The sequence below is a fragment of the Copidosoma floridanum genome, unplaced genomic scaffold (assembly GCF_036245765.1).
Source record: "Copidosoma floridanum isolate Cflo_tuat_1 unplaced genomic scaffold, Cflo_Japanese_pri ptg000027l, whole genome shotgun sequence".
Classification (NCBI taxonomy): Eukaryota; Metazoa; Arthropoda; class Insecta; order Hymenoptera; family Encyrtidae; genus Copidosoma; species Copidosoma floridanum.
Window position 1 is genome coordinate 452,839 of NW_028321904.1, and position 23,725 is coordinate 476,563.

The window sequence follows — 23,725 nt, forward strand, 5'->3', positions numbered from 1 at the left end:
TTACTTGAATGCACTCGCAAGTGCATCAGACATGCACAAGAAGTGCACAGAGGTGCATGTGCATGATGCTTGCACAAGAAGTGGACAAGACGTGCATAAAGTTACTTACAATAATTTTTTTACTTGAACGCACTCACAAGTGCATCAAACGTGCACAAGAAGTGCAAAGGGGTGCGTATGCACGACACTTATGCAAGAAGTGCGTCAGAATTGCAAAAAGTTACTTGCATTAATTTTTCTAGTTTGGTGCACTTACAAGTCAAATTTGCTGTTCAAATGAAATGTTTTTATTTTTTTTTAAAACGAACAGAACTTTTTCTATACAGGAAAATAATATTCTACTTATATCTGCGATAATTGTGGCTTTGCGTGCCAAATACAAAAACTATTTTGTAGGCTGAAAATAACCTTTTCAAAGAACAGATTTCTAAAACTCTATGAAACCCAAAAAAATAAAAATTTGTAAGTCCTGTAAATGATTATTTTCACAACCGAATAATTTACTAGTAATTTACTATGTAATAATTTACATAGTCAAAACCCAAAATAACCTTTAATTTGTTACAATTGACGAATACAATTCCAAGATTTAATTCATTACATACTCGGTTAAGATTATTTGCCAAATAATACTAACCATTTGTTTTAAAATATTTTAAAGCATGGTTGAAGTTTGTTTATTATTGAAGTATAGAAAAAAAATTACTGGCAAATAAAATTTTTTACTTGATAAAAATTGGAAAATGAATTTTCAAAATACTCAACACATCCATAAAATATTATCAATATATTTTTGCAATGAATTATATCTTTTGCACGTGTTCGCGTATGTGTGTGTACGCTTATTGAGAGCGAGAAAGAGAGAGAAGAAGGCCTCGTGGCACCGCAACGCAGGGGGGTCTCTACCAAAAGGGCCCCCCTCCCTTAATTTTCGCCACGTTGTCCAGTCTCTCTAGACAAACCGCGAGCGAGTCAGTTGCAATCGACAAGCGTTAGAACGAGCGTGACTTAAGTACTCGTCTGCTTCGATCGGCATGTTTTTGTTTTTCTCGCACTGACCAAGCGACGCACGTTGGCCAAGGAGAGCCTTCCCCTCTCTCCTTCGTCTGAGCACAGTCCATAATTTCAATTGATTTAATTATTAGCGTCATTTTTCCGGTCTTCTTTCCTGATTCGCCTTCATCTTCATATTTGCTGTAAAGAAAAAATACAAGTTGTTTCCTATCATCAAAGTGTTCGTGTTGAGCGTTTTATTTTTTTCCTACTCTCTACAGGCATTTGTCAACGATAACGGGTACGTTTCCCCCCGCGACCTTGATAACGGTCCATCGCGACCTAGAGGCTCGAAACGAAACAGCACGTGACGAATGGTAACTTATAGAGTGCAACTTACTTAATATACGTCTTACACAATTCTTGCACAGGTGCCCCTTAGCACTTCTTGTGGACGTTTAATGCACTTGTGAGTGCGTTAATGTAAAAAAATTAATGCAAGTAACTTTATGCAAATCTTGTGCACGTTTAATGCACTTGCGAGTGCATTAAAGTACTATACATTAGTGCAAGTAACTGAACATACGTCTGACGAACTTCTTGCGCAAGCGCTGTAAGCACGCGTCTCTGTGCACTTATTTTGCACGTCTGATGCACTTGCAAGTGCACTTAAATGAAAAAATTAATGCAAGCAACTTTCTGCAAGGCTGATGCACTTCTTGCGCAAGTGTCGTGCACATGCGTCTCTGTGTACTTCTTGTGCATGTCTGATGCACTTGCGAGTGCGTTAAAGTGAAAAAATTAATGCAAGTTACTTTAGGCAAGTCTTGTGCACTTCTTGTACAAGCATCTTGCGCCCGAATCTTGCAGCAGATTAATGTATATCTGCGGAAGCAGACCGAGCATCGTCTTATGCAATTTACTTGTGCATGTTTGTGTTACCAGGGTCACCACACTGGTGGCATCGGTTGTTTGGGTCATTTAAAGTATCTCCTCTTTGCCTCTGTGTTTGCTGCAAGGTGGCCACATAAGCTCTTCCCTCTTGACTCATTGCCTTATTGGCTCTCTGTTAAAAAAACCATGTTATTTTACCACATGGTAAAATACGTGGTTTTACTATACGGTTTTTAGTCATTTACCACATGGTATTGTATCAAATAACCATATATTCTTTAAAAACCATAAAGTTTTTTGAAAAATTATGTGGATTTTCAAAACCATGTGGTTATTTGAGACAAAACCATGTGGTTAATAACTGAAAACCATATGGTAAGACCACGTATTTTACCATGTGGTAAAATCACATGGTTTTTCTCTACAGAGCTCTCTTCTGAGCTTCAAGCTGTAATAAAAAGTCTCCCATTTCTCATGTTTCTATTTCTCTTTGATTGTTGAAATGAGATACTGTTATTAATAATAGGGCGCTAAACGGGACTGGGAAGGGTCGGACATAAGGGTAATTAACTAGAAGCGTTTTAGTTAATTACAGGTGCAAGTTTATTAGGGCGAACTACTAGCAGCTCACGTTACAGGCAAGAACGATAGAACTGAACACGTCGTGCGAGTCGTAGAGCTGATTCTTATAGACAAACTATAATTGTGATAGGTGTGCGCATGACAAGTCGGCAGACTATATATATATATTAAACGTATTCAGCATATGTGAGTGTACAACCACTCTTAACATTAAATTTGTTGATTGCACAATTATATATATATATATACAAAAAAAATATAAGTGTTATACAAGATAATTCACTATGACATTAATAATTTTAGATTAAAACACTCTGATAGAATTTTAATTAACTTGAATTAACCTGTATGCACGTATAAAAAAATTTAATCAACACTTGCAAATCAAAATATAGATTACACTGTTTATTAAAAAAAAATTTAACACATGTTAAGCACTTAAACCTTTTTCAGTCCAATCTGAATACAGAAGTCTCTCAATTCACCAACATTAACAGTCTTAGTTAAAGAGTCAGCAAGCATTTGCTTAGTGGATGCGAACTTGATGCAAATTTTGTTCTCTTCAAGTTTTTCCTTAATGAAATGATGGCGGACTTCAATGTGTTTAGTCCGAGGACTAAATTTAGCGTTCTCTGCCAGATTTAAGGCCCCCTTATTGTCACTAAAGATGGCAACGGGTCCCTGAGATTGAATACCCAGTTCCACGACCAATTTTCGAAGCCATAGCGCCTCTTGAGTAGCCGAGGACAAAGACAGATATTCTGCCTCGGTGTTTTAAAGTGCAACAGTTGATTGCCGCTTGGACCCCCAACTTACTGCTGCTCCTTGATACATGAAAATGTATCCAGTTGTTGAACGTGAGTCGTCGAGGCTTGATGCCCAACTGGCATCACAAAAACCTACGAGGGGCTGGTCTGCCCGCCTGTCGTATACCAGTCCCTTATCAGCTATTCCTTGTAGATATTTAAAGATATTCTTAACAACATTCCAATGATGCGTGGTATAACAATTTTTGTATCTGCTGACTAGGCTAACAGCATACGTGAGGTCCGGTCTGGTAAACAGGCTTAGATAGAGCAAACTCCCAACGGCGCTCTGGTAGGGTATAGCACTTAACTCTGAACTCTGTTGTTGCTCATCCCTCTTTTCTAGTATACTAATGTCCAAGCCTGATGGTAGAGGGGATGAAGGGGGTGTACAATCCTGCATGTTGAATCTCTTTAAAATAGTATCGATGTAATGCTTTTGACTCAAACTAACCTCACCTTCATGATGGTTGATCTTGATATCCACGCCCAGGAAACGGGAAACTTCTCCCAAGTTTTTTGTTGGAAAATTTTCTGATAATCTTTGACTTACTACCCTTAGATACTAAGGCTCGTTGGTGACGACCAATATGTCATCTACAAAAATAGTGACAATGATAACTTTATTTCCGTATAAAAAACGAAAAACACATGCATCATTGACAACTTGTTTAAGATTCATGTCAATGAGTAATTATTGAAGTCTCTCGTTCCAAACTCTGCTTCCCTGCTTGAGACCGTATAAAGCTTTGTGCAGCTTGCAGAACTTATGCGGATGGTTGGTGTCCTCAAATCCTTCTGGTTGTTGTAGGTATATGTCTTCCTTGACTTTTCCATGTAGAAAAGCTGATTCGATGTCAAAGTGGTTGACGATGAGATTATGTTGTGCAGCCCAGCCTAGAAGCAGTCTAACAGTTGAGAATCGAGCAACTGGTGAATATGTTGCATCGTAATCGAGTCCATAAACCTGACTAAAACCTTTGGCTACTAGTTGTGACGTACAGTATCTAGAACCTTTGTAAGTTCGCGCCCAAGACTCACCTCTCACGGCGCATGAGCAGCGGGTACAGAGTATGATGATCACCTTTCGGCCGCGGGCCAGAGCGTTATCAGCTCTCCCGCTCTCTCTCTCTCCGATCAGCCTCCGAACCTAACGCCACGCACGCGACTGCTCTCGCTTTGAGACTCTAATAAACGAACATATACTTTCTTCCAAGTGTATTCAATCCCCTTACACCCCAAAACTCCACAATTCCCACGTAATAGGAGGTTGTAGATAACCCGACCCCTATTTTTTGGCGCTCGACGTGTGGCGAGTTGTGAACGACAAAGTGATAGAAAATTTTTTTTGGTTTTCTTTCGTCGTCAGGAAGCACCCACAGTGCAATGTAAGTGGAAATAAAAAGAATTATCGTGAAAAGAAAAGTGAAATAAAAAAAAAAAAAGAATTTAAAGAAGAAACAGTGAATAATAACAAGAAAAGAAAAAAATACAGTGTTAAGAAGACACATGCGGCGAGACACGTGAGAAACGAGCAGGTGTCAAGTACCAGCGTGGGCGCTCAGCAGCCATCCAGGAGGCCGGCACCGTCAGGAAATAAAACAAGGGAGAGCCAAAACACTAAACTACATCACACCACGCACCCTCTGGTAGCAATATTTTTCTTTGGACACTTTGTTTACGGACACGGAAATGCTTTGGATCATACTGCTTACAATACTGTCCAGGTAGATAAAATTTATATAAACGGTAAATAATATTACAGCTGGGCGACAAGTTTTATCAAATTGGCCCATAACAAACAAATACAACCAAACAAACAAAAAAAAACACAAACAAAAATAACCAAGTGAATAAAACAAAATGCAGTCAGGAAAAATTGATAACGTTGTAGGTGGGGCGGTGGACCGCTTAGCAGACGCGGAGGTCGTAACAGACGCCAGTTTATGGTTACAATTTTGCCACGATCCCGAGGCGGTCAAAGAGTTAGAAAAGTCGAACAAAAAAACAAAAGACTTAATTGGAAAAATTTTTAAGGGCATGAAGACGGTCGTGCTAAGAGATAAGAAAAAAGAGGGCCCTAAGCAAATAATTAGAGGAAACGAAGCCTCAGAATCATATATAGAGCCCCTGTGTAGTGATGATAGTGGAGAGGAAGGGAATGAGTCAGATAGGGGGCCCGCTAGGAATCAGCTTGGCAATTGGAGAAGGGAGACAGAGTTGCTCCAGAGATGGCTAGAAAGGGAGGGGGGAGAAAATGAAAGAGAATTCCACAACAGAGATAGAAGGAAAGCTAGACCGATGCGGGAGTTCGAAAATTTTAAAAATAACCAGGAGAGGTGGGAGCAAACAACAGGTGGATCTACACACAGATCGCTGCATCACCGGGAGTATGAGAGAAATATAAATTACTTAATTAAAGAATTGAGCACAATAATCCCAACAATACCAATATTTACAGAGGACCCAATAAATTTGTCGGCGTTTACAAGGGTAGTAAGGGCAATAGGCCGACAGGTGGACGACAGAGACGTCCTATATTTTTTGGCAACGCTATCCAGCAGGCTAAAAGGTCGAGCGGCAGCACATTTAAATGATAGAATCACACAGTTTGAGTCTATTAAAGAATTTCTCGAGGAGGTTACGGAAAGCTACGGGGCCATCAGTAGCACAGAGACAGTTATGGCAAAAATTAGGTTGGAACGACAAAGGGATAGGAAATCTGTAGAAGAATACTCAGATCGCATGCAAAAGTTGTTTAACAGGGCTATGGGGCTTTAAGAAGCAAACCTTGAAGTTTCTGAAATATTAAGGCAGGAATTTAAGAAAAATATTCAAAAAGAAGTAGTGACCCAATATATATTAGGCCTTAATCCCCCGTACAACCACGAAGTTTCAATGCATAGGCCCATAACGCTAACAAAGGCCATTACAATGGCATTGAAAGTCGAGGATATGATGGCTATGAAATCACCTCGAGTAGACAGCAATAAATATGAGAGATGGGAAAAAGAATTTAACAAAAAGGAAGACGAGGTAAACAAGTGTAACTATTGTGGCCGAATTGGGCACAAAGCAGAAGAGTGTCGTTCATTGTGGCACGACATAGAAAAGGGGCTGCTAGTGAAGAAAGGTCGCGGTGAGGAGACCAGAACACCGTACTATACAAGGTACCAGGATAGGGGTGAAGAAAGAAGAGGTGGAAGATCATATAATGATAGTGGAAGAAGACCCGGAGACTACAGACATAATAATATGGCTCAAGCAGAGAATAAATACAACTACGGCAGATATGGGAGAGATTTTGAAAGAGGGTATGCTTATCGCGAAAACAATAACAACAATAATAATAGTAATAATAGATATTATGAGCCGAATGGCAGAAATTACGGCCAAAGAGAAAGTGGTAGGGATGATAGCCGAAATAATTATGATTGGAAAAGTAACGAGCGTTATGAGCCTAGATACACAAACGGGACACAAGACGCAAGGGAGGCTGAACCTAGACGGGGTGATATCTCTAGTAAACAGAAGCCGAATTTTTAGAACGATGCTCGAAGTACTCCCCCAACATCGAGCATCGGGAAAAAGTGGCTACGTATTTTAAAGGACCAAAAGTAAACAATGTAAAAATTGGAGAGAAAGAAGAAAAACTCATACAGTCGGAGGTGTGGGGAAAGGAGATAAACGAAAACAAAATTAATACTCGTCAACAAATCGAACCAAATTTTTTAAAAAATCTAAAAGATAAAAATATATCGATGGGAAAAGAGGACAAGAAAGAAGTCACGACGGTACTAATTAACTATGCAGCAGTAGGACGCAGACCGCCAACAGTAACGCTGGAGAGTGAAGATTTCCGAAATAAATGATCAGATTTCTATGCTGACACGGGTTCTGAGATCTCGATACTATAAGAAGATTATATAAAAGAAAATTCGCCATTGGATGAAAATGTAAAAGTAAAAGTAATTGGAGTAACTCATGAAGAACGTGAAACAAAAGGCACGGTGGACACAATGATCCATGGTATGAAGTGCACTTTCTATGTGTAGTCCCACAGGATTTTCCGATCGAAGTAGACGGAATCCTTGGAAGGGATATGTTTAAAAAATACAATGGCGAGGTGAGCGCAAAAACAAATACACTTAGCCTAGGTGGTATAGAAACCCCACTGAAGACGGAAGAATATTTCGAGATAGCAGCGAGATCCAGGCAGGTTATATATGCAAGAGTCAAAAAAGAATTCGAAAAGATTCAAGTTGGATTTGTGCAGCTTTAAGATGTGGGAGAACATGTGCATTTTGGAAACTTTTACGGCACTAATAATAAAAGTAAAATATATGCGGAATGCGTGAATTTTTCAAACAAAAAAAGGAGAATTACAATACCGGAAGTGGATCTGATAGAGTGCGAAGAAGTGAAGAAAATGGAAATAACTGGCAACGTGGGGGACGGCGCCAGAGAAGAAGAGACTGCATTTGTAGGCTTGCTCGAGGGAGTCAAATTGGAAGAAAAAGAAACAGAAAAAAAATACAGATTGAGATATAAAAGCGTAGATGGAGATAAAGAAATCGACACGTACGCGGAAAAAGACTGTGATATAAAAAGTGTCGAAGAAAGAATTGAAAAAATTATGACACTGATCGACACTGAGGGCTGTAACGAAGAAGAGTTACAGCACGTAAGAAAATTAATATCGATGAATCCGTTTGTGTTTGGATTGGACGGAGAACCGTTCAAAACAACTCATTTAATTAAACACAAAATAGAGACTACAACAAATAAGCCGGTAGTGGTCAGAAGATATAGATACCCCCCCGCGGTGAAGGAAAACATCAGGAGAGAAATTCAAAAATTGATGGATTTGGATATAATAGAACCGTCAACGTCCCCATATAACTCAAATATATGGATAGTGCCTAAACCGCCAGGACAAAACGTCAAGAAAAGGTGGCGACTGGTCACAGATTTCAAACAGCTGAACGAAATAACTGTTGGAAGCTGTTACCCACTACCCTTTCAAAGCGACATATTGGAGCACTTAGCGGCCGCTAAGTACATCACAGTAGTTGATTTGAAGAGTGGATTCCACCAGATTAAAATTCAAGAAGAGGACGCGCATAAAACTGCATTCTCGGGACCCGACGGGCACTATCAATATAAACGTATGCCAATGGGATGCTCAGAGTCACCAAATACATTCCAGAGGGCGATAACGTTAGCTCTAGCCGATCTACAAGGGCGAGAAATTGAAGTATACATGAATGACATCATGGTGTTCGCAGCAACTCTCGAAGAACATGAAAAACGCTTCAAAAAATTGATAGAAAGACTGGCAAAAGCAAACATGACCATAGAGCCAAAAAAATGTCAATTTTTGAAGAAGAAAGCAAAAGTCCTTGGTCACGTGGTTGGAAATGGTAAGATAAAGACAGACCCGAAGAAGATCGAAGCCGCAAAAGAATTTCCAAGACCGACAAATACAAGAAAAATTAAGCAGTTTCTTGGATTCGCGGGATATTACAGAAAATTCATAAAAGATTATGCAAAGATAGCGCGACCACTCTCTACAATGACAAAGAAGAATACGGAGTTTAAATGGGGCGAAAAAGAGGAAGAGGCCTTTAAAAAACTAGTAGACGCGCTATGTTCGGAACCTGTATTAACAGCACCAGACTTAAGTAAACCGTTCATTGTTACAACAGATGCGTCGGATTATGCCATCGGAGCAATCCTTAGTCAGGGAGAGATAGGTAAGGATAGACCATGTGAATATGCGTCACGGTGCCTCAAGGGTAGTGAACTTAGATATCCAACGTATGATAAGGAGTTGCTAGCAGTAGTTTTTGCAAAGGAACAGTTTAGACCTTATCTGTATGGCAGGAAGTTCACGGTGGTTACGGATCACGAGCCGTTGAAACATTTTAACAAGTCCAAAAAACCTTCGGTTCAACAGATTAAAGGCAGAGTTGCGTGGTTACGATTTCGATATAATTTATCGCCCAGGTATCTCAAACAACGCACCAGATGCTCTTTCAAGAAATCCAGTCGTAAAAGAGGGCGAAAAGAACCCAGAACTACCGCGAATAGAACTGTATCAAATGGCAGATGAACAAGAGAAAGAAGAGGGTGTAGTAAGTGATGGCCCACCAGCGCGTGTATTCAAAATTAGGGCAAAATCAAAAATACGGATCGACGGTAAGTTAAAGAAGGTAGTAGTGTAATCAGACTCAGATTCATCACATAAAAAACCCAGGAAGAAAAAGACTGAAGTGGAATTGTGTTCAGAAGAAGAAGTTGAGAAAAAACAACAAACTAAAGAGAAAATCTTATCACAGGGGCCACTAAAGAATAAATTAGAGCACATGAAGAAAGAGAAGGGCTGGATAAAAGGGGTACAAAAAACGAGCACACCTTATGTCGTCATAGACCACCAAACAAGGCAAAAGCAAAGGAAGAAAAGACAAACTCTAAACAGAATTAGACAGAATTTTTCTGTCACTCCTGTAAAAAACACACAGACTGAAGAAAATATAATAGTGAATTGGGAAAAAAGACCAGAAATTAAACACAATAATTTGGAGGAAATTGAAATAGGCTTGAACGGATCAGAGCATGGGAAAGAGAGAGACGACAGTAGGGAGAGAAGCTCAAAAAGTCGTAGCACTTCGGAGGATCGAACGTCCGGGGAAGAAAAACAATCAGAAAATCCACGACGAGAAAGGCAAAAAGAGTCTAATTATTTTGCAAAAAAGGATCCAAAAAAACTTAACGACCTCACCAGCATGTTACAAGAAAAGACAGATAGACTCAAAAAAAAAGTTTTTGTCGATATCAGAGAAAGAGAGGTAGAGGGAAAACCAGGAGTCAGAATAGATGTATGGGAGGTAGAAGATAGCAGCAGGGATTCAAGTAAAAAAGGTGATCGAAACAAAGAAAAAGAGGGAACCGTAAGTACGGAAGATAAAAGTGAGGAAGAGAAAAGTGAAGGCAAGACCAGCAGCGAAGAAGCAAATCTTTCGTGGGATAATCAGGGGGAAAGGCTATCCTTAAATCATGGTGAGACGTCTGGGGAGTTCGATAATTTGAATGATGGAGAATCAAGCAAAAACAACCAATTTATTTCAAACGATGCACTTAATGAGCAAAAACGTGGATCAGACGGAAATTTTGCAGAGCTATGGAAAGAGTGGGATTTATTAGATGTAAAGGGCGATGGTAATTGCTTGTTTTATAGTCTTATTGTACTGTTCGATCTGGACTTAACAGCAAAGCAGCTAAGAAAAATCTTACTGCATTCTAAACATATTAAAAACTACGTCGACCCGGAAAACACTAAGAGAATTTTGAGGAAGGATTACGAGTTTGGGGATGGAGAGTGCATTTTTGTCTTTTCTCAGGAGTTCAAAAAGAACATATGTGTGCACTACGTAAATGGAGATGGACCTCCAATGTGTCATCACTACACAGTAATAAAAGGAGATGAATATGAGCACATGCGGTATGAGCCGGAGCACTATCAGGCGCTCTGCGAAAAAGGACAAAAACGCTATAAATCAAGGGATGAATTATACAAAAATTCAAGTGATGAAGACAGTAAGATAGTACGAGGGGCGAGACGAGCAACATTGAGGAAAAGGAATAAAAACAAGTTCCCATATACGAGACAGAAAATCAAGGGTAGAGTTAATAAGAAAACAAAAGAAGACAACAAAACAGATCACGAGGCGAGTGAGGAGTCAGATTCTGGATCAAAAGAAAAACGAATACCAAAGAAGCGCAATCCACCACCACCTTCACCGGAACCACCGGATGAGCCTAGCCCAATAGCGGAACAAGAAACACCAAAAATATCAGATGACGACGTAAACAATGAAAGTCACGAAAAAGAAGTTAGCGATAATGAAAATGGAAAGGAGTTACTTAATGCGAACATGGTGGCAGGTGATAATGCCGAAAGCACAGACGATGGCGAAATCAATATAAGTATACCAGGTTTAGATGGATACAGAGCTTGCAGGACACGACTACCAGTACAAAAACCACCCTGGAAGCCAGAGGAAGATAAGGATATACCACCATTCCAAAGGCTTAAGAAAATAAATGAACATCCATTTAGATACATTGACAACTTAGCCTTCTGTACAATAACAGAAAATATGCCGGACACAGAAGCCATAGACGCGCTTCACGAGAGAGGTTATATAAATCCAACAGCCATAAATAAAGAAAATAGGAGGGTTGGAGAGGTCTTCCTATCTAGAGCAAGAAAAGTATCAGTAATGCAGTTATACGTGAAAGAGCACTTAGACAGTGCGGGATTAAAATCGGATATTTAGAAATGCATATCGTCTTCAAAACAGCTCATGTTGTTTAACAAGTTGACGTCAGTAGGTATTATACGAGATCTAGCAATACTAAGCGTATCACAGTGGGACTATTTCGCAGAGCAATTTGAAAACACCTTCGAAAACACAAAAATATCGGCAGTGTTGTACTTGAATAATTTAGTAGTACCACCAGTGGAGCAACGATTTGATGTACTCAAAGAATACCACGAGTCATCGGTAGGAGGCCACAGAGGTATGAAACAGACTTACAACAAAATTGCGAAAGACTATTACTGGCAAAATATGCGACTGGACGTACGTCAGATCGTGTTAGGTTGTGAATCATGCCAATCTAAGAAACTTGTTAGAGTAAGAACAAAACAGGCTCTGGTCGTAACAGATACACCAGCTAGGCCATTTGAAAAAATTTCAATTGATTTTTATGGCCCGATAAACAAACCATCGGCTCATGGCAATAGTCACATATTGTCAATTCAGGACTGGCTCACGAAATATATAATTCTTGTACCAGTAAAGAGAGCGACGGCGTTAGAAACAGCAAAAGCACTTTTAAACAGAGTAATTGCATACTTTGGCGCCCCAGAGAAAATGCTGTCAGACAGAGGGGCACATTTCCAAAACAAACTGTTGGAAGAGTTCGCAAGGGTATTTAAAATAGACAAAATGGGAACAACAGCCTTCCATCCACAGAGTAACGGCGCAATAGAACGAATGCATCATACATTAACGGAATATTTAAAGGCGTACGTAAATGAAGATGACTTTTGGGACGATCATTTGGGCATGTGCATGTGCGCTTACAATTTGACAAAACACTCAGCAACGGGGATAGCACCTCAAGAAGTATTGCTGGGCTACTCAGCCAGAATTCCATCTAGCTTCAAGAAAACAATGAATGAACAAACGTATGATGAATATGTAGAAGACGTAATAAAAACAATGACGCGGCTAAGGACAATAGCAGCCATGAATCAAGTTCAAGCGAAGTACAGGTCCAAATATTATTACGACAAAAAATTGAACACAAGATTTTTCATGGAAGGGGAAATGGTCTATGCTCGTAAAGAGCCGAGAAAGAAATATGAGGATCACTACGAAGGACCATACTAAATCGTAGGAATAAATTACAAAAACCACAATATAAAACTAAAACGTGGCCATGAAACAAGAATTACACACGTGGACAAAATCAAGAAAGCATGCGTTATAAAAACCCAATTGTTAGATAATAGGAAACTCGGGGAATAAAGCAGGATAACAAAAACAAATCGCATAAGAGTAAGAAGCAAATAAAAAAAAAAAAAAAAAAATAAAATAAAAAAAAAAATAAAAAAAAAAAACGAGACATCAGAAACAACAAGACCAAAATAGTATACTTCTCTCATAAGCGTGGCCTTCGGACGACTTACGAGATCAGCAATCAAAACGGTATGGACAAAACAAATACAAATCTTATGTTTCAGGGCTGGAACCATGCCAGTGACACAGCAACCTGGAGAGATAGAGGAAATTGAAACAAACCCTGGAATATTGGTGGAGAGCTTGGGCCCAGTCCAAGCAGTCGCATCAACTTGGAAAATGATATGGTATGTAGATTGGAATGACGTTGTCGAGGAGGTAAATTCGTTTTTAGACGCGAAAAAGCAAGCAAAATGGAAGTGCAGGGTGACGATAAAAAAGGAACACGAATGTATAGAACAAGTAGAGTACACGGCAGGAAAAGTCCCAAGGGCCTTAGATAGGGTAAAAGAGGCATATAGAACAGTAGTAGGCCAAAAGATCGATGATCAAAGCAAGACGGTGCGGGCGCTGCAGGGGGGTGTGACTGACGCGGAAAAAGAGAAAATACAAACGCTAGTAGAGGCGATCCCGACTAACACAATGGAAACAACTAAGTACTTAACGGAACAAATTAGAATCATAACATATGGAAACCATGAAAGATACCTTCAAGATATAAAAACGTTTAAAGATAAAGCTGGAAGAATAAAGGAGGAAGGTTTAAAAAATTTTGCAGAGTACTTCGGCAATTATGACAGAGTTACAGAAATGGTGGGCGAATTTGAACACTTAGCCGAGAAACTCTTAACAAAATTTGGAACAACGGTGGACATAATATACTTGGCGGGTCGGGGAACGACACATATACCAGATGCGGCATTGAGAGCGATTTTGGAAGCAAAAATTTTGGCAGAGCAGCTGAGACCAGATCTACAGTTCCCAGTAAGCGAAAATATAACTACAGAAGAAGAAATTAGAGAAATCTCAGAAATAACGACCATGGCATTTAACGGCAGAATAATATATTACATACGGATACCACTGGTTACGAAAGAAAAATTGGACCTTCTTACGATATCATTATTGCCAGTGGAACAAAAAGGCTTAAATACTACGGATTTAGTGGCATATTTGCAGCCAACATACAAATACATAGCGAGCAGTGTTAGTGAGAAAAGATTTACGCCAATCCCGCAAGAGGTGATAAGACTATGTAAAAGACTAGGAAAAACACGAATATGCACACAAATGGAGCCAACACAGGAAGTCGAAGAGGACCACCCCTGTGAGATACGTATCATATTGGGGATTGCAGTGAAGAAACCAGAAGAATGTCCGATAATATTAGCCAAGTTAAAGGGCACATTTTGGACACGTCTCCATGCTAAAAACCAACATGCCTTTACCACCACAAGAAAGGACAAAGTCCACATACAGTGTGAACATACCGAACACAAGACACTGACGGTGGTGGATTCTGGGGTAGTCAGCTTAGCAAGGGACTGTATAGCTCAAGCATCGGATACAAGACTGGATCCAGGACAAGAGGAAGGTGAAAATCGCATAATGAAGCTTGAAAGCGCAAGTCTAAACTTGAAGGATATACTACAAAAGGTGAAAGGGACTGAAGGAGGTATGTTATTGGAATTAATGGAAGCAGTGATAAAAAGAGACGGACTACAGGAACTCGATAACCAGGAGCACGGACTTGACGATAGGATAAAAACAGGTACTAAGCTAGCGGATATACTCCAACGGGCACACGAGTTAGTACAAACAAAGGAGGAATTCTCAAATTGGAAGGAATACGCATTGTTGGCAACGGAAATAGCACTAGGAGTGGCAGCCGGATCTTTTGGATTTTTAAAATGGGGGGGTCCAATAATACTTAAAGGTTTGAGAATGATTACAGGTGGACGGGAGAGGAACCGCGGAAACACCAACTCAGTACTACAAGACTTGTCAACCCAGAGGGCCATGGTTAATGCACGAGAGGTACAAGTGCTACTGGGCGAGCGGGTAGGATCAGAAGGCAGAAGACTACCAGCTCAGTTAACAACCAATCCGCGATGATCATTGAAACCGACGATGTAATAAAAAGGGTTATACATAAGATGTGTACAGATTAAAAAAAATAAATAAATAAATAAATAAATAAATAAAAATTAAAAAATATTAAGAATAATTAAATAAATAATAACTATACAAAGAATATAATTATACAAAAATAATGTAAAGAGAGCAGCGCAAACAAGAACAATTATGTATACACAAATAATTCACAGACAACATAACACAAATATACTCGCACACACAAACTAGTATGGCCATCGAGGACGATGACCGCGTGGCCTCGGACGTGAGACATACAGTATCTAGAACCTCTGTAAGTTCGCGCCCAAGACTCACCTCTCACGGCGCATGAGCAGCGGATACAGAGTATGATGATCACCTTTCGGCGGCGGGCCAGAGCGTTATCAGCTCTCCCGCTCTCTCTCTCCGATCAGCCTCCGAACCTAACGCCACGCATGCGACTGCTCTCGCTTTGAGACTCTAATAAACGAACATATACTTTCTTCCACGTGTATTCAATCCCCTTACACCCCAAAACTCCACAGTTCCCACGTGAAAGTCTCGCCTTATAAAACGATTTACCGTCCTTGTCAATCTTCTTCTTATAAACCCACTTGGTTCCGATTGGCTTACGGTCTTTTGGCAGATCAGTCAGAGTTCATGTGTTATTTTTATGTATAGACATGATTTTTTTTGCCATTGCCTCTGACCATTGCTTTTTTTCGGGTCCTGTGACTGCTTCTTGATAGCTAGCTGGTTCATCATTATTCACCACTGCCGCATAAACCACATAGTCATCATATCTCTTGGGAGCTTTCTTGGTTCTGGAAGGTCGCAGTTCTTTAAATTGGGCAGTGACATTCATGGTACCTTCACTAGAAGACTCTTCAGAAGTTGGATCCACCTCCTTAGATTGATGCTGGTCCTCGTGTAGGTCCAAGTCACTTGGGTATGGCAGCAAAATTTGATGATTGCTGCTTGCTGGACTTTCTGGTTCCACAAACTTAACGTTTTGAGCGACCAGCATTTTGTTGGTAGCAGGGTCCCACAACCTATAACCTGCCTGATTTGGAGGGTATCCAACAAAGATACATTGCTTGGTGTTAGGTTTCATTTTTGTTCTTTGCTGATTTGGCAGCAACGCATACGCCCTACACCCAAAGACCCGTAAATGGCTCAAATTTGGTTTTGAGCCAGTGCACAGTTTATAAGGTGTTTTTTTGTAGAACTCTTTTGGGCGAACGGTTATGTAGGTAAGTAGACGTTGCCACCGCCTTAGCCCAAAACTTCTTATCCAGGTTGCTATCGGTAAGCATGCACTTTGCCTTTTCAAGCAAGGTTCGGTTGACACGTTCCGCTCTGCCGTTCTGCTGAGGGTTATAGGGTACCGTGGTCTCATGTCTGATACCGGCATCCTTGAAGTAACTCTGGAGTTCTTCATTAACGTACTCACGCCCATTATCGCTCCTGAGTGTTTTAAGTTCAGCTCCAGTTTGCCTTTCTACAAATTTAATAAAATATTTGACAGTTTTTGGCACTTCAGACTTTGACTTCAAAAAAATGTGAATAAATGTCTGCTGTTATCATCCAAGAACGTTATAAAGTATTTTGCTCCTCCTAGTGATGTGTCTGAGATCTGGCATACGTCACTGTGTATTAGCTCCAATTTTTGAGCTGCTCTTTTTTTATTTTGTTGGAAATGCTTGATTGTTTTGCCTGAATTGCACCCGTGACACTGATCCAGCTTTCCTTTACAAGTGTAATTGATGCCGTTGCTGCTGTCACTTTTGAGTATGTTCATATACTGCTCATTCATATGGCCGAGCCTTCTGTGCCAAAGATGCCGATCTTCTGCTACACAACTTACTTGTTTAGATGTCGATTGGTGTACACTTCTAGAGGGTTTTGTAGCGTCCAACGTATATAGACAATTACTCAATTGTGTGCCCGAAAACAAGGGTTGTCTCTCCTTGTGGTTAACATAGCACTTATTGCCAACGAATCTTGACTCGTGGCCTTCGCGCGCCAAGGCACCAACTGATATTAAATTTGTTGCCACGCCAGGCACGTACAAAACTTCGCTGAGCACAACTTTGATTACTTTACCGTCTTTTTCAACTGATAAGTTGACTCGACCAGTTCCGAGAACTCGAAGTTTACTATTGTTATAAACTGAGATGTTCCCCTTTTGCACTGTTTGTAGTTCGCAGAAAAATTTAGCATCATTGCACATGTGGCCTGATGCTGCTGAATCTATCAGCCATTCTGCCACGTACCTTTTATTATGCGATGCGTTAAATGCACAGACTTCGGAACTGTCGTTGTCTGAATCACTATACTTGTCCTCTTCTAATTCAGCACTAAAACCGCGATTTGACCTCTTGGAAGGCAACGGACAGTCCTTAGCATAGTGGCCAAGGTCATTGCAATTAAAGCACTTTATATGTTTTGCACTTCTTGGCTGTTGTACCTGTCGACTTTGACGAAATTTTTTCTTCTTGCCACTTGAAAAATACCCTTGAAGGTTAGTAGCACTGTCCGTATCAATCATCTTAACCTCTTGTAATAATTTTGTTTTTACAAAATCAGAGGTTATCTCTTTGCCACAGCTCTCCAATGCCATTATCATAGGTTTATATTCTTCTGGTAGACCTACCAACAGAATAATCCCGAGCCATTCGTCTGGTACAGGTAATCCGGCTCCCTTTAACTTGTGGGCGCACGATATAATAGTGCTTATATATTCTTCTACTGTTGCACAATCATGGAGCTTCTTTGACGTTAATGCGATAAGGAGATTCACCCGTCTGGTGAGCCCATCATCCGCAAAAGCACGCGCGAGCTTATCTTATAGTTCCTTTGCAGTCGTTGCTCCATCAATGTGCGTATATAACAGTGGGTCTATTGCTTAAGTAAGCCTCGCTATGGCTTTCGTAACTTTTTTGGTGTCTGTGGAAATTTGACCGTTCGTGGGTGCTTCAACTGTTTCCCACAATTCTTCTAATTGTAGATATGCACGCATGGCCACTATCCACGTAGTGTAATTTTCACGACCCTTCAGTCTATCAATAGCCAAGAGCGTGGCTTTTTCCACCATTTTGCCTTACTTGTGATAACACTGCTTTTCACGTGCGAGCTTTTTCACTTGTTCCACACCCTTGCACAAACTTTCGGCACATACACTTACTCTTCCTTGCGTTGTCTCACACTGGTCCTGGGCCCATAACCTGTTATTAATAATAGGGCGCTAAATGAGACTGGGAAGGGTCGGACATAAGGGTAATTAACTAGAAGCGTTTTAGTTAATTACAGGTACAAGTTTATTAGGGCAAACTACTGTCAGCTCACGTTACAGGCAAGCACGATAGAACTGAACACGTCGTGCGAGTCGTAGAGCTGATTCTTATAGACAAACTATAGATGTGATACTTAGGTGTGCGCATGACAAGTCGGCAGACTATATATATATTAAACGTATTCAGCATATGTGAGTGTACAACCACTCTTAACATTAAATTTGTTGATTGCACAATTATATATATATATAAATATAAAATTAGAACAAATACTATGGACAGTAATATTTGGCATTACAGATTATTACTAACTGATTGAAGGAATGTAGAACATTTCTCCAAGTCCGTCAAAGGTATTGATTTACTACTACACTCGTATTCTCTAATTATATTATTAAAACTTGCGAAAAAATTCTGCTACGATCACATTTTATCTCATCAGTAATTCGTAAAGCCTCTTTCTGACTGCCATGTGATTCACGTTATTTTCAATCCTTATTGCTTCTTTTATTTGTTCTAAAATTTTTTTGGTTCTGTAATATTTATAATCAGTTTGTGACAAGTAGCATCAATGTGGTTAATAATTATTTCCCTTACAATTATTTTCCTCTTACTTCTTTCAATCTCATCAATGTTTAAAGATAATTTTACCATCAGGTCAATTACATCAATTAATTCCTTATAACCTAATTCCCGGTTTTAATTTATTATACCAAATGTTCAAATCAGATTTACGGTTCAAATTATGATTTCTCTAAACATAATTACTTTTATTTTGAAATAAATGAAGAACGAGTTTATAAGTAAATCTTCAGAATTTATTACTAAATATGGGTGTTACAATTGTTTTGGTACGCTGTACCTTCCTCAGACACAGAGGTTTATAAACAATTGTAACACCCGTAATTAGTGATAAATTGTGAAGAATTAATTATAAACTCGTTCTTTATTTATTTCAAAATGGATTTAAATTTTCATCAAGTGACGACCGAAACTATGACATATAACTATTTTTGTTCGTTTCAATTGAATTTTTTAACAGACTCAAGGTTTCGTATAATGTGTTAGAAATTTCATAATTCAACGTTTAGTAATTGGAGGAGCTTATTAAAGATGAATCTATATCTGGAGGTCCCAAATTATCATTGGTGGTCGAAAAATTATGTCAGGGCTTACCTGAATTTTAATAGCATTGAGCTTTCTTGTGCGGACCTTATAAGAGCTTTGTTCCCTTGCTTGGTTATTTTTAGTAGGTGCTCTCTTTCTCTCTTGCTCTTTCAGAACTTCTTTTAGCTTATTTTCTTCATCCCTTTTTTTGCGTTTTTTTGCAACTTTTTGGCTTCCTCCGCTTTTCTCTTGGCTTCTCCTAATTCCTTGTCTCTTTTAATTATTTCCTTGAAATTTTCCCACTCGTTCCTCTTCGTCACTCTTTCTCTTGCGTGCTCTTCCAGCATCTCTCTGAGCTTCTTATATTCCATAGATGCTATAGGGTTGCCAATCATCGCTCTTCGTTTCAGCTGATTGAGTATCTCTTTTTTACGAAGCCGTTCAAGTATATTGTAGACTTCTAAAGTCTCTGACACCTCAAGCCTCATTTACAACAATCTCATCGAACGTAACATTGAATACTAAGTGCTTTTTATTTTTTAAGTTTTTTTCAACTACAAAAGAGACATGCTTTAAAATTTCTTTGCTTATACCAGGCTTATAGCTTGTCGATGACTCCCAAGCATTTAGTCTTTTAATGCACGGCAAACACTCAAAAAAATGTTCCTTGCCATCTGATACGTCGCAGGTAAATGGAAGTGCAGACCTCTTGCAAAATTTTTCAAAGTTCTTATAAAATTTCTCTATGACAACAGCCAATCAGTGAAGAGAGAAGAGAGAGATGGAAGACCCACACAACATTTTTTCTTTTTACGCTGTTATGCTCCTACAGCCAGCTCTCCTGCTCTATAATATTATCTCTATAAGTGCACAACCTGCTGATTAACAACGTCTCTCTAGTAATAAGTTTTAAAACATTGTAAACGAAAATTATTGAGAAGTACCTTTATGAAGCGTTTTGAATTATGATTACACATTTATTTAAAATATTTTTAATAATTTTAACAAGTAATTTTTCCATTTTCTTCAACATACTATTAGTGAGTTTATTTGTACTTGTAATCAATGTTCACAATTAAGTATATGTACATCTTTGGTTTAACAGGCTACAGTTGAAACTTGTAGTTTTTACTACTTATAAATGTCAAAGTATGTGTAGAAACTGTTCCTTTTATCCAGGCAAATTCGTATGCGTACAACTATTCAGCAAAAAGTTATTGATTCAGAATCTACTGAGCCATAAAACTTAAAAGAGGATTAACATACCTTTTATGGAGACTTTTTCTTTGAATTGTGAATAGACAATTTGTTGGCAATTGTGTACGTTTTTTTATTAATTTCTCAAGTTTTTTAAATGAAAATATGGTTTTTTGTTCAAAGTTATAATTTATCAATTTTACATCCAACACATGTTAGTTTTACACTTTGGAATTGGGATCGAACTTGATATATATATGCTTGTAGTAAGAAAAGCTAGTGACTGTAAGGTAGAAATTCATTTGATTTACTCTGTGAGATAGATTATAACCTTAAACCCATTACTCAAGTCGCAAATTGATTTGGTTTGGCTTTCATGTAACTTTAGCAGTAAAGCATCTAAATTTTTCATCAACATTAACATGAAGCTGAAACTAGCAGACAAATTATAGCAGCGATACTGTGAAATGATAAATTCTACCTTCAGTACCCTTAAAACTTAAGTAGATATCCCCTTCTATTTAACTAAGTTAGAAAGGTATCTGGTATAGTTTTAAGGGTACCCCAAGTAGAATTTGTTATTTGACGGTATCACTGTTGGAATTTGTCTGCTAGTTTCAGCATCATAATTTAACCTTAACAAGTATCAGCAAGGTAAAATTTAACTTGTACAGCCAATAAAACCTCCAAATACTTGAGTGGCAGCTGAACTTTTCTCAATTGCGACACAAAAAAGTAGTAGCTATGGGAACGCTATTGTTTGAGTTTATGAAAGAATAATATAAAACTGTACAGGCAGAACAATAAAAAAACAATTGTTAAAGAAATCTGGTTGTCACTAGTAAAAAGAAAATCTCTATTTTTTTCTAAAAATAACACAGCACCTGAATCAAACTACGTATAGCTGTGTTAATGGCATAACTGTTGTAATAACGCACCTGTGATGTGCAGTCTCGTTTAATTGAAACGAATGCTACTGTGTTGCAAGACACTCGCATGTCACATCATTATGAACAGCTTCCATATTACATTTTAAATGTAATGAAAATATGATTATTAATAGACTAACGTATCTAATTGTATGTAAAAGGGTATCTCACTTTTTCTTTCAAAATTTTGAAATGATTCAGTACTTCGGTGGTGGCAAGATGATGTCAAAAAGCTGAGGCTGAGGCCCAAGGGTTGGAAGTATTTTTTTTTTTTTGTTCAATCGTGGCATTCGATATATGCGCAATACTATCGATTGCTTGAGAACTCGTCATCATCACTTAAAAGAATGAATAATTAGTCTAACGGAGCATATGTTAATTTACTTGGCGAAAAGTAGGATTTGAGACTTTTCAAAGTTCATACGGACATAAGTACAACTCTTACAATGCAAATTATACTTTATTACACTCAAGCGCTGACGACAAGTTTTTGAATAATTTTGATAAGGTATGGCATGTATAGTCAGAGCAATGACGCGTTAATCATCTTAAACATGTAAACCGTATGGCGTTTGGTTTCAATGTTCTTGGCATTATTTTAAAACTTTTGTAAACTGTAACATATGCTGCGTAATCTGCAGGAACCGACATATGGATCGATAAAAAACACGTTTTTTTTCACTTGTAAACTTAACAAAACAAGGGGTTCTTAAAATTTTATGTACGATTTGTGTGCCAAAATTTTTTTGCCATACGAAATGCTTAGGCGGCTTTTGGATAGTAAATTGAAAAAAAAAAGAAAAAAATTAATCACCTGTAAACTGCTTCAAATTTCTAGAAATTGTTATTTGCCGTCTTCTTATTGCGCAAGAAAATTCCCATGCGTTTTTGTTCCGCCGATTTTTAGAAATTAATTGTTTAAGCTTTCGAAAAATGACAATTTCGTAGTTTTGTAAAAAAATCCTGCAAAATATATTAAACATTGTTTAAAACCTCTGGCAACGTGATTATAGCTTTCTAGAATCTTGATAAGTAACTCATATCAATGCCGTACGTTTTGAATGAAATTTTACCCCGAACCCACCTCCCCCGTACTGTCAAATTTCAGTAGCCGAGGGAAAGTTTCCTTGACGTTAATTATAATTGTAAGGGGTACAATTGTAGTGATAATCGTAATATAATTATAATTTTATTGAAAATGTGTGGCATAAATATGAGTTACTTATCAAGACCCCAGAAAGCTATAACGACGGTGCCAAACGTTTTAAAGAATGCTTAATATATTTTGCAGGATTTTGTTTACAAGAATACGAAAATGTCATTTTTCAAAAGCTTAAACAATTGACTTCTAAAAAACGCATGGAAATTTTCTTGCACAATAAGGGGACAGTGAATAATAATTGCTGCAAATTTGAAGCGATTTATTGGTGATAAATTGTTTTTTTCTTTTTTTTTTTAATTCACAATCCAAAAACTGCCGGGACATTTTGTATGGCAAAAAAATTTTGGCATACTAAACGTACATAAAGTTTTAATAAGCCCTTGTTTTGTTTAGTTTACAAGTGAAAAAAAATCGTGTTTTTTATCGATCCACATCTCTGTTCCTGCAGATTTCGGAGCAAAGGTTAAAACGTACAAAAGTTTGGAAATAATGCTAAGAACATTGAAACCAAACGCCACACGGTTTACATTTTTGAGATAATTGACGCGTCATTGCTCTGACTAACTGGGATTTGAACTTTAGCCATCAGCGCCACGCTCAAGCTACTTTGGTAAGCTCGGAGAAAAAGCTATGACGGCTGTCACATAAAGTAATCACATCAGCACTTAATTTTTTTTTTTACCTATGAAAGTATTATAAAGCTGATGTTTTGTAGATGTTTACACAATAAATTGTAACAAAATGACTATTTAAAAAGAAAAAGCAGAGTGGTCTCTCAGAAAACCCCGTATTTGTTTTTGAGGGTTGTTCTCTAGTCGGCCCATACAGGGCGTTCTGATTTTGAGCCCGGAAAACTATATCACGAGATAAAGCTCATCAAAAGCTCTCGAAAAGCTCTTTACAAAATTTGGATTCGATGGATAATTAACGAGATATTGTTGATTTAATAATCGATCAATTCCTCCAATCACAGAGCAGTTAGCCTCAGGAGGCGGGGCCTAAGCATTGTAGAGGGGCGACTACGCATAAACTCTTTAACGGGGAAGGTGGT

General features: G+C 38.5%; 2 protein-coding genes across 3 annotated transcripts in view; both read right to left on the reverse strand.

Annotated features, from left to right (window-relative positions):
* pll (serine/threonine-protein kinase pelle) overlaps window positions 1-21,980 on the reverse strand; it is a 97,723-nt gene extending 75,743 nt beyond the window's left edge. The window contains exon 1 of one of the 2 annotated variants that reach the window (XM_089595681.1): window positions 21,684-21,980. The gene's annotated coding sequence lies outside the window, so the exon portion shown is untranslated. Of the gene's footprint in view, window positions 1-21,521 lie in introns of both variants that reach the window. The other variant, XM_014356897.2, reaches the window with a different exon arrangement.
* Window positions 1,913-3,740, reverse strand: LOC149373747 (uncharacterized). The gene is made up of 3 exons (XM_089595745.1): window positions 3,735-3,740; window positions 3,286-3,687; window positions 1,913-2,059 (listed from the first exon to the last, which is right to left on the reverse strand). The coding sequence occupies exons 1-3, from the start codon at window positions 3,738-3,740 to the stop codon at window positions 1,913-1,915; spliced, it is 555 nt and encodes a 184-aa protein (XP_089451871.1).
* Window positions 21,981-23,725: the final 1,745 nt, after the last annotated feature.